The 12,653-nt window shown below is 32.8% G+C and overlaps 1 protein-coding gene and 1 long non-coding RNA gene across 19 annotated transcripts in view; one reads left to right on the top strand and one right to left on the bottom strand.

Moving 5' to 3' along the window:
* The window catches only part of LOC111059973 (rhophilin-2), a 74,320-nt gene extending 67,546 nt beyond the window's left edge, over positions 1-6,774 (top strand). For 7 of the 16 annotated variants that reach the window (XM_039442538.1, XM_039442541.1, XM_039442540.1 and 4 more), the window contains 5 exons: positions 316-589; positions 2,626-2,820; positions 4,448-4,677; positions 5,525-5,677; positions 6,514-6,774. In XM_039442538.1, coding sequence (XP_039298472.1) covers positions 316-589; positions 2,626-2,820; positions 4,448-4,677; positions 5,525-5,677; positions 6,514-6,651 — 990 coding nt within the window. In that variant the 3' untranslated portion in view covers positions 6,652-6,774. Of the gene's footprint in view, positions 1-315; positions 590-2,625; positions 2,821-4,447; positions 4,678-5,524; positions 5,684-6,513 lie in introns of all 16 variants that reach the window. The other 9 variants (XM_039442534.1, XM_039442537.1, XM_039442536.1 and 6 more) reach the window with 2 other exon arrangements.
* A 590-nt stretch (positions 6,775-7,364) lies between these two features.
* The window catches only part of LOC111059974, a 70,286-nt gene continuing 64,997 nt past the window's right edge, over positions 7,365-12,653 (bottom strand). For all 3 annotated transcript variants that reach the window (XR_005573196.1, XR_005573197.1, XR_002606660.2), the window contains 2 exons: positions 11,654-11,766; positions 7,365-10,983 (listed from right to left, as the gene is read on the bottom strand). This is a non-coding gene — a long non-coding RNA (uncharacterized LOC111059974). The remainder of the gene's footprint in view (positions 10,984-11,653; positions 11,767-12,653) is intronic.

A 12,653-nucleotide genomic window follows, 5' to 3' on the forward strand; every position in this document is an offset into this window, starting at 1 on the left:
GTTGCGTAGGTTAATTTCCGAAAAAAATGCAATTTATTTATATTTGTAGTAAATCTCATATATTGTATTTTTGAATATTATGTACATTTTATTGATTAGATTGCTTATTTTTATATTAATGGAAATAAAAATTTATTATTATCCTGTTTGAGGTTTTACTTGACCACTCTTCCCCTGGACTCCAACCACCAAAGGAGAGTGACAAGCGATTTTACCAGAGTGACTGCTCCACATGTCCATGTGTAACAATCATACTGGATCCGTTACCATTGAATTGTTTGCCCTGAGTTATTATTATTGATTTTTGCTTTACAGGTGGCTGAGACTTACTGCACCGTTCACACATTGATCACAGTTTCGGCCGTCCGTGACTATGTTCCCTACTCATGGGTGTCGCTGATCCAGATTAAGCGAGAACATTATGGAGCTCTGGCGCATTACCATACGGCAGTAGGACTTCTCGGCCGAGACCTCGATGAGATGTCTGAGAGAACAAAGGAAGTGCTCCAGTGTCTGCACGTTGAGTCTGACGAGAGGACCCAGTTGGAAATCGGGGAGCCCCGGGACAATCAGGAGAGAAGAATTCTTGGTAATATGCTTGTTCTTCCAGAAACAAATTCTCTCCAAATTCTATATATTATAATATAATATGTTAACATATTATGAAAAAAGGTTTCATATAGTCTATTTGTAGTAGTCTCTGAACAGTCTCTTTATAATATAGAGCAACTTTTTCGAGAGTTATTATGCAGATTGAAGACTTGATTTTTCAAATAGACTATATAAAATCTTTTCCCATAATATGTTAACAGATGATGCACTAACGTATCCAGGAATCTCTCAAGGATTGGGGTCCATTAAAGAGAGTGGCCCCCCACAGGTTCAGACGGTGACGCACAAAGTCCCGTCATAATATTCTGGGGGATCCCAATAAAAAAAAGCTTCAGTCGTCATTTTAAGCACTTCCAATTTCCCCCACCCCTCATAAATGTATGAATTATATAATCTGCATTGATTGATAGCATTTTATTTATCATGAGCTTACCTATAGAGAATGGAAAATATAAATCACTTTTTGCTATTAGAAAAGTGATTTAATAATAAGCAGTTCGGAATGGAAAACAACATTGAAGACTCGAAAATATACTAGTCTATTCAAATATGAGAGGATACCTGTACAGCCAGAAATATACAGAGTGTTTCAGAAGTAGTGTCGAACATTCTAGGGTGTTGGTTACTGGATGATAGGAGACTACAAATGTCGTACTTTGAGTGTCCAAAACTCAGCGGTTACCTAATAGCTGCCATTTTGTTTTTTCACTTAGGAATTTTTATCTCAAGAACGAAATGATGTATTGATCTGAAATTTGGCATGAATATTTGTGCTATAATGAATCAACTTTAAAAAATAAAATAAAAAAAAATCGATGTAAATTTTTAAAATGGCGGCCATTTTTAATTTTTTATTGAAAATTTTACGAAAACCGTTCACTTTACAGAAAATTTACAAGGAACAAAAAAGTTAGAAAAGTTTATCAAGATTTCAAGGATACCTCATTAATTAAGATTCGTCGAAGAATAACAGGGATATTTATTATTTTCGTATTGCGTGCATGACCACTTTTCACAATTTAAACATCAATATTACATTTTTCCAATTCCAATTCCAATTGTATCTGAGATGAAGCTTTGAAACTCGGTATGGCTCCATATGGCCATCCAGCTTATTTTACAACATTTTTCAGATGATCTTGTTTGTTCATGATCATGAATGCTGTACGAAAATGATTAATTTCTCTGTTATTATCTGACAAATCTTAATATATGAGGTATCCTTGAAATTTTGATAAAATTCGCTAACTTTTTTGTCTACAGTAAATTTTCTGTAAAGTGAACGGTTTTCGTGAACTTTGCAATCAAAAATTTAAAATAGCCACCATTTTGAAAATTTAAATCGAAACTTTTTTATTTTATTTCTTGGAGTTGAGTCATTATAGCATAACTATTCAAGCCAAATTTCAGATCAGTACAACATTTCGTTCTTGAGATGAGAATTCCTAAGTGAAATAACAAAATGGCAGCTATAAAGATAACCGCTCAGTTTTGGACACTTAAAATACGACATTTGTAGACTCGAATCATCCAGGTACAATACCCTAAAATGTTTGACACTACTTCTGAAACACTCTGTATATCTGGCACAATACGCAAAAACTCAAAACGCTACAACTTCACATTACCACGATCACGATTCAGATATCATAAAAATATAACGAACTATCACGATCATGTTTCAAATATCATAGAATAACGATAGTTTTACTTCACCGGATCAAATCAAAGATCATTACCCACTTAGCTACAATACTGTTATACTTTGAAAGCTCAATACTGCTAATCTGATTCTGCTGTATTATATTAGTTTATTACTGCCAATGAATTGAGACATTCTCGTTTGTTGTGTTTTTCGACTAACACACAAGCTCCACATAATCTGTTGACAGTGTCAAAATTCAATTGATGAAATTGTTCTATTATGAGTACAATCTACAACTTCTGTCAAGTTCTGTGTGGTATTTTGGGAAAGATTTAGTCTCAATAATTGAGGAATATTGTTTATTGCAGGACGAGCACATCTGAGGGCAGCCCTTCTATTACACGAAGAGAGTCATCGTCTACTGAGAATGTGCAGAGAGCTGCGAAACAAGCATGCCTTGCTTCAAGTTTTGAAGAAAGCTAAGGAAAATACAATGGCTTCTTATTCTGACACAGATCCTGAAGATGAGTTCAATGATCTATTGGATCCTCCTCATATTCATGGTAGAGAATGAATGAAAACTTTGTTTTCCCATACAAATTATTTGTTATCTTATACAAAACATTTCTTTGAAGCAACTGACCACATCAATGCCAATTCTATATAAAAGGAAGTGACTTTTCAGAAGAAGATGATTTCATTGTCGCCTTCCATTATTTTTTCATCGAAACACTTCGCACCTAATTTTATTTTATTATTCCATTCAATTTCTCCACTATTTTACAATTTATTGACTTTGAATGGTCACAGTAAAAATTTAGGCCTACTAGTTATCAGGTCTGTAAAAAGGCTCAGAACGCATTTTCAATTGAAAACAATTTTCTTCTGGAATATAAAAATCAGCCAAATGATCAAGCTCATCAATTAGTGAAGTCAAGCGCATCAATTAATAGATGATGAGCAATGTATTTTGATAACTATAGGCTATTGATAGCCTACACACACATCAATAATTTAAGTTGAGTGAAATATCCATTACACACACACACACACACACACACACACACACACACACACACACACCACACACACACACACACACACACACACACACACACACTCACACACACACACAAATCTGGAGCTTATAATAAGCTTAATGAGCGCGGTCATCACCCTCAGTGAAAAATAGCATGATATGAATAATTCAATAATTTGAATAGCATGATTTATGAATGTACAAGAGCCTATATCAAGGCTATATTAGTTCAAAATCTCATTTTTGTATCGAATGTACAGAAAAATCATACAGATCACATAAAATTGTCCTCTCAACACATCCTATCTACAGAGCTAATACTATCACATAATAGATTTTATCAAGGGCTTTGAAATCATTGAATCAGTTCAATTTTCTGTAAATTACCAAGCAGATAATCCAAACAGTTTCATAAATCTGAACAAACAGATATCTCTGTTATCAATTCAAGATGAATTTCAGTATAGAGAAAATATCTGGATTTGCAATGATCTTTAAATTATATTAGCAAGTCAACAGCACATTGCAAAATCTAAATGAAATGGTCAAAATGTCATCATTTCTTGTATGATTACTAGTTTCATGAAAAGCAAATCATACTTACTACCGGTTCTTCAATTTTTCACTTTTAAATATATCATAGGTAGCAATTTTACTTATAAAATATTTCTAGACAATATTTTTACTTTGTGAGTTTAAATCCCTTCTATACATATTCTTTAAAGAGTACTCAGTAGTAGTCGGCTAAGTTGATCATATTAAATTGATGTTCCATAAGATCAATGTAAAAACAGTCAAGTTATGAATTCTTTTTGGAGCACACAACGTCCACACTTCACATTCCATTGGGTGAAGTGTTATTTGATGTAGCAGAGCAATCGCTTTTCCAAATTCTTGAAATTATTGAGTTTAGAAATTAGAATAATTCTAGAAATTGGTGAAGTAGGAAGCAACTGCTCTGAAGTATAAAATTATCTTTCCAATGACTTATAGAACGTGAACGAATATGGGCGCTTTATGTTCTTTAAGATTACATTGATATCAAGGGACATGATTCAATATGGCCGATGTACTACCCCGCTCTCTTATTGGCATAAATATTGATTATTAGATTTGAAAAGTTGAATTACATCTTGAAATTCCATTTCCAGCATCGACTAACTTCCAACTGAGTTTGACTCCACCAGATTTTGCCCAGATGAGGGTGGATGACCTATTCCACACACTTGGACCTGTGGCTATATTCTCAGCCAAGCACCATTGGACTGCTCCAAGGAGTGTGCAACTGCAGAGGGGAGAGGGCGACACCGGCTTTGGATTCAGTGTGCGGGGAGACTCACCTGTCATCGTGGCTGGTGTTGATTCTGGTTCACTTGCACATGTGAGTTTCCAATGCTGATCTTTCATATTTGAGCAAGGCGAAGTTGAAATAAATCATGGTGATCATAAAAAACATAGAAATTTTATGGTGATTATTGATGATAAATCTTTCACAACCTCATTTGAGCGAGCTCAAAACATTTCTTGTGAAAATGTCATTGGTTAAGCAAAAATATGCTAATAGTTGAATAGTGTCATACTAGAGAAGAGTATTTCCTAACAAGTTCTAGTGTTTTCTGAAGAAGTATTAACGTGGCCAAATCCCCAATGCAGGACTAATAGAGGCTATGAGAATATGATTTTATTGGCTAGCTTTATTGGCTGATTTTTTTATTGGCTAGTAGGAGCTGTGTAAATATTATGACTGATGTTCCTACATTTATTTCAAAATCATTTTTTCGCGTTTTTTCAATTCAAAACTTTAATAAGTTAAGGTAGACTACTTATATCATATTTAATTCATCCATTCATCCACTTTTTTTTTAATGAAATAGCCACATTCCAAAAATAAACTCAAAGTCTGTTTTGCCTTTTTCAGACAGCTTTCTCAGATCCACAATTCTAGATCTTCAACAGTTTTCGTTATCATTAAATTGAAGAACAAACATATATCTTAATAATCAACATCATTTCTCACATTGCTGCATTTAATTGGAACTGATGACTGCCTTATATCGATAAAAATCCCAATAATTATCATTTTATAAAATAATCGTTAATTATCATTAATATTATTATATTAGTATATCAATCATTTTACTATTTATCAATTATTATATTATATAATTAATTATTTTCTAACTTTATAATTTTCAAACGTTTTAATCATAATTATGTTTATTTTCTAGTATGGCGGTATGAAAGAAGGGGATTTCATAGTGGCTATTGGTGATAATGATGTGAAGTGGTCACCACATGAAGATGTTGTCAAACTCATCAAAGAAGCTGGAGATTCCCTAAGTATGCGTCTAGTTACTCCAATGGACAGAAACTACCTCAAGGTACCGGTAATGAATAATATCTGGTATATCTATTGTTTGGTATTAAAATATTATATCAACCTTGAGTATATTTCAATAATTGAAAACAATATGAATTCAAAATAAAGGTGTGATTACATGAAAAATTCCCTGGTGTTAAATTATAAAATTTGATGGGATTTCTATCAATACATTCTCTATCAATATTTCTATCAATACTTACAATCTAATATTCAGAATGTGAAATTCCGAATAGAAGTAGATTGGTGATAATATAACAGTGAAAACAGTGAAGTTTAAAGCATGAATATAGTAATAACCTATATTCGAGAAACCATGTTTAACTAATCTAAGGTCTTGTGTAAGATTTTTGCCTCCACAATACTGTGAAAATTTTTTTGTTAGATTTTCTTGTCATCCTCTTCTTATAGAAACAATGAAATTGAGTGAATCTGAAAGGGTATGAAAGAATAATCGATAAGCTCAAATTCAAACCCATTGTTTCTAACCAAAAAAAAAAATCTATAATAGTCGCATGGATCTAAATATTTAGGCTTACTGTGAGAATGTTATTTACAACAATCAATCAATTCAGCTACGTGCATTAAGTTTATAGTAGATTTTCTTTTGTCTCTTCACTTATTTCCTGAAAGGGAAAGACTCATTCGATAAATTCATGGATTCAGCAACAATTTATCCGTGGGAGATAGGTACATATATTTCCCATTCATGATTTTAATAATGATCTCATGACCTCAGAATCGGAATACTCCTTTAACGCATTTTTGAAGCTTGCTATAGTTTATTTATTATTTCGGTTTTTCATATTTAATTCATTCATGTTATGTATTTTGCAGCCAATGAGCAGCACAAAAACTACAAGTAGTCAGCCCACACCTACAGGGTCCAGTGGAACACACAAAAAACTGACGTGGAATCCATTCAGAAAACGCGGAGAACGCGAAACTAGCTTCCGCGATTTAATTTTGAGATGAATAAATACTGGCAACAAAGCCAAGAATGTATATAGATCATGTAAAGCTCATCTACCATTGTCATATATAGCTAATAACTGATAGAATAAGAAGTAACTGAATAAATGCTGTAAGAAAGTTGGAGGATTGATTCCTAATTATACCTAAAATACCGTGGATGAGCACAAATTTAACGTATTCCTTAAAGGTTGGTGAATCTATAACGGATGGTTATATTTTTACGTAAACTTGTTTAATTACTGTAAGGCAATATCAAATTGTTTTTCATGCATGTCAAGAGCATTTTTGCATGATAACCTACCAAATTTTCCATGAAATATAAATACCCTGTTCATTTTGGCTTTGGCGTGACCCAAATTTTTGTATTTGCACATCGCAGTTGGTACTTATCAGGTTTATTGTAACTTCAGTCTAGTCTCGCTTAATGATAGTTAATAGCTTAAATTATTGTAAAAATACTATAAAATGTCTCACTTGAACAGGATAATATTGACTTTTCTGTAAGATTTAATATGCTATTTTGTGTAGGCCTATAAAATATATATTTTCCTCATAAGATTGACGACTAAGATATTATACCAAAAATAGTACTGATTGTTCAAACTGATACTTGAACAAGATTCCAATAATTCTCAAATTCCTTGCTCCAAATCAATATAATAAATTTAGATTACAAATTCCAATAATTATAATAGCAATTAGTACACAATCAAAAATTTTATAAAATATTTTACTTCAATAATACAAGATTCAATTCAATAAAAAAACATGATAGTTTATCATTTTCATCTCAGTCTTGATAATAATATAATGTGTTTCATTCACTAGAGAGTTTAAGCCTATATAGTTTCGTCAAAAATGACAATCACAATGACAATCACAGAACATATCTAGGTAAAATTATACAAAATACATCACAGTAATAACACAGTTCATACATAAATATAGTAATAACACAGTTCATACATAAATATAGTAATAACACAGTTCATACATAAATATAGTAATAACACAATTTATACATAAATATCACAGGCTTCAGATGAGAACTCATTTATAGAATAGAGTAGATTTCTCTCAAACCATTAATACAATTTTAATTTGAAAACATTCAAATGACATTTATGATACATTGTATCATTCAAATAGATAGTGTTTCCCTTGTTTATGCATTATAAAATGTTAGAGAAACTGGAAAAAAATCATTCAGAATCACTGTGACTATAACTATGATTAGAAGCAAATAATGCTTGAATTCCATTTCATCTACGTGTAGGAACATGGATTTAAATTGTATAGTTAGTTTGTATTATGAGAGACACTAAAGAATGGTAAACATTACATAGAACAGAAATTCTCTAATTTTATGGCAAATAAATTGAAACATTCGAATTGATACGGTGAATTCGGTATCAAGGGCGACCTTGGTAGTTTTGTGGTAGTTTGTGTGTTGAGTAGTAGTTGAAAAACTACTGGCTGCTCTGATGGAGACAGACTATGAGAAAAATGATCTTGCAGTGTAAGGATTATAGTAAATGGTATGAACCCTCAAGTGATTTGCCAAGTTGAGCCATTGAGTCAATAAATTATAGAATCTTTCATATCATAGGAGCACACATCCACAGACATTTGGAATTTGTGTTAAGGTGTAGTGAATATTGTAGTTGAAAATCCGACGGGATTTGAAATTTCTAAATTGATAAATAATCGGTTCCATATTTTGCGAAATATTTTGTTTATCACTGCATTCCTCCCTCATTCCAAGAAGAATGTTCCCAACAATTGGGAAAAATTGAAAGAATTCAAAAATTTCATTGAATAGAATATCTTATATTTTATTATTTGTTTGTATGTGATAGGTCGATCCCAATACCGTTTAGTACAAAACACCCTTAGTTGAAAAAACAGATAAATAGAAATAAAAGCAACGGACAATATTGCAATAATTATATGAAATAAAATTGAGGACTATATTCAACATAATATTAGGAGTACAACACGATGAATCAGTATTAGATTTGTGGCGAATCATCTGATTTGCCACATGTGATGCTTTCAACTGGTATAGTTTGTTTATCACTTGTAACAGTTCATTTGAATACTTTTACTGAAAACAGTTCAAAATTTGTCATCACCACATTAAAAACATTCAAGCATTCATCTAATTTCATTTAATCAATTTCAACATAGGAAATCAACAAATTAAATTCCTATACATTCTATGAACTTTAGTAGTTAACCATATTCAGAAAATCCCTCAGACATATTAAATATAATGCTTGTTTCACCATGGTACCCCTATTCTATCTTTTCTCTGCCAAGTGAAAATGTCACAAAAGTTCAACTTATCATGAATTTTTGACAACATTACAAAATCGTGAACAATTGAAAAGATGGAAATCTAAATACATCATCAATGTGAAAAATTTAGATATAGAGTTAATATTTATAGGCCTACTTTATACTTTGACAAAATCAAAACATTATAATATCTTATTAATCGCAAATAAAATCAAATTATCAAACAATATCAAATGATTATCATTGCATATCAGCACTCAATAAAACAAATTGAAAAAATATGAAATAATATTTCTAGTACATAATTAGTTGAATAAGATTAAGTAGAGCAACAGCAGGAAAGATGTGGTGATCACCATGACAGAAGAAAGAAACAAAGCAATGCAACAAATACAAATAAAGAAACACTATATTTATTATACATGTACAGATACATTGTACTTGTATTCAATACAGATACATTACAATCAATAACGGAAATTAAATAAAATACAAATACACATTTATAAATGAGCTGAAATGCTATGATTATGGTATGATGTAGGTAATAAGTGATTAATGTGATTATGATTATGTTTTGATTTTGCTTTTGTCAACGTATAAAGTAAGGTACCTGTACGATACGTATTCATTCTTTATTCCTAAATTTTTCACATTGATGTCTTGATTTTTACTTGATATCTTGATTTTGTTCACCTTTATCCAGAACTGAAAGTGAGTACAGAGGCATTATCATTAAGTAACGGAATCAATGATGAAATACTTGTTGAGTATAGAAATGATAAAAAATCATGACGCAGCAAAGTACAGTAATGAATTGTTTTTTTACAGTAAAATGTCTCATATCTGAGGAGCAAATAATCATTGAAGCATACAAGATTGAAATCATCAATCAATACAAAACTAAATCAAAGTCCAATATAAATACTTCTAATGAGCCAATTTGATTTCACTATTTGAATTCGTTATAGCCCAGTATTATACAGTATTCACTGTATGTAGGATTCATAAACCAACGTTGAGAATTTGCACTAAGTAGTCCTATAGGCTACACTCTCTTGCAGATGATGCCCACATGAGCATGTTTCTTGTGCGTGAGTGATGATATGAGAAGAACAAACATCCATGCCTGTGGGCGGAATTCGAACCCAGACCAGGCATCGCTAGCAGCTGAAGATTACGGTTCCTTAAACCACTTATTGGCACTACCTTCATTTAGTTGAATCGTGAAAAATTGCCTCTCTGATTGAGTGAATTAACATTCATCCTTGGAATACAGCATCCAAGAAGCAGCGAACAAACGGAAAGGGTAGACTGTCTGGACATGTGAAAATCAGCATGATCGACATCATCAGGAATGCCAGAGCTACTGTTAATGCCAGAGCGGCAGAGTTTATTGATATAGATAAGGAAGAGGTATAAACTTTCATTTATAGAGAAACCCGCTCAAATTACGTATTATTCAGCAATCAATTGCATTACTCTGTTATGTAATGCACTTCAACTTTTCTTTTCCTATTGGGCATAGAGCAGTCAAGAGTGTGTCACAAGAGTTTAATAACATTCTTATGATAATTATGCAACTTTGTAAAGATAAAGTTGCAAGTTACTATTTATTTGAACAGTTGCAGAATTTTGCACAAGATTCGAGTTTGCGGCACACATATTATTAAATGCACAATTTTTAGTTGGTGACGTACATAACACAAGACTAGAGAAACACACAGTGAAGAGTTGGCCCTAACACAGGTAACCGCTGATCAATGTGAAGTATTTTTCAGTAACCGTTACAGCTAGGTATGATATCAGTGATATCATATTAATCACAGTTTATATCATAGAATCACAGTTGATATCACAGATTCATAGTAGCCTATTGATATCACAGTTGGCACAATGAAGATGTTGTCGCTAATCAAGGTGAGTGTTGTCCAGTAGCCGTTACATCCAGGTATGATGTCAGCATCTCTTACGTATTATGTCAGCAAAGTCTAGTCAGGTATGGTGTCAGGAACTGGTCACTGTCATCCCCTGAAAAATAATAGTAGAGGGTCTTAGTACTAATGAGAAAGGTGTTGGGCAGATTTTAGTAGTAATAGGAGAAAAGAGCGTACATGATATAGTCTGGATACAGTATGACTATCGAAATATTGATTGAGGCAGAAACTCAGCAATAAAATTTGGAGATGAAACACGTAAAACAGGCTTATATTGAAGAGATTTTGGAACATCACGAAGTTCATAGCTTGCTGTTATAACGACAAATTGAATGAGCTGCGAAGTGCGAATCATTCTGAACTGAAATCCATAATAAAATAGGAAGTTGCAAGCCTACAAATTCAATCACTTTTTCATTATTTTAAAGTTAAAGTTAATAGGTCTATCTAATATTCATAAGATGGGAAGGAACGAGTAGATTCAAAAGGCATCTTCAAAGCATCAATTTTATCTAAATAAGTAGATTCTTGATAATTTTATTTAAATTTCTTGTGTTTGTGGTCTAGAAGGCCAGAATCTCTGAGATTTTTCAGTTGGGAAATTCTCCAACTGGGTATTCATTAAATTTTGGTTGAAGTTGTTTGAGCACCACCAGGGCTGTGCCTTGGTTGGCTTCACATGAAATCAGTATCAGTTTGTTTGTGACGGAGCAAGAACGAGAATTATAATGAGAGTAGGTGATGAGTTGTAGAGTTTTACTTACATGAGGGTGAGGCTGGTTGGGAGTAGTGTGGGGTGGTGGGAGTTTTCCATAAAACCCTTTAGCAGACTCCTGAAGCCCTCTCTAAACAACGTTTCTAAAATCTAGCTGTCCCTCTGTAACAGATTTCATTTTTTTTTTTATTAACTTGTTCTCGAAAAAAATGGAAAACGCAAAAACCGGATTGGATATACCGGATATTGGATATATTATCTGCTGCCGGTATTCGAGTACTTGAAGACCGTGTAAAAGTAATTCAAGAATATCCTACCAAAAACAGCTCAAAGACTCCGCCGTTTTCTTGGTTTATACTCAATTTCTATCAGAGATTCATACCACACGCTTCTGAGTATGAAGCTCCCCTATATAGAGCAATCAGTAAATCACCTTTAAAAGGCTTTCAACCGATTGGTTGGACTCCTGAACTCGAAGAAGCGTTCAAAACCTGCAACAACCTGTATTTCTTCAGATTCTCTACTTGTCCATTCATATTAGCTCACCACTTGGTTTATTTACTAATGCTTCTAACTATTCAGTTTAAGCATGCTTACAACAACTGGTTCAAGGCTTATGGAAACCTCTTGCTTTCTTTAAAAAAAAAATCTTTGGAAGAAAGTTGCTGGCCAGTATACTATCGCGAGCTACTTGGTTTATTTAACGATGCAGCATATTCGCCAACTCTTACAAGGAGAGGTCCCTTCACTATCTACACAGACCACGAGCCTTCAGTCTATGCTTTTGAACAGAATTGTGAAGAACTATGACCTATTCAACTCAACCAATTATCATTCACCTCGGGGTTTTCAACGGATATACGATATGTCAAAGGTACCCAAAACATTGTTGCTGATACACTCTTACGTATTGAAGCTGTTAATACAATACTCGATCTATTGGTTAAATCTTAAAAAAATTATGAAGAACTTCACAAGATAATAACACAAGAGAGATATTCTCTTTCACTGGAACGTGTACCCATTCCTGGACCACCACTTACTGTGCT

This window comes from Nilaparvata lugens, chromosome X, assembly GCF_014356525.2.
Source record: "Nilaparvata lugens isolate BPH chromosome X, ASM1435652v1, whole genome shotgun sequence".
In the NCBI taxonomy this organism is placed as follows: Eukaryota; Metazoa; Arthropoda; class Insecta; order Hemiptera; family Delphacidae; genus Nilaparvata; species Nilaparvata lugens.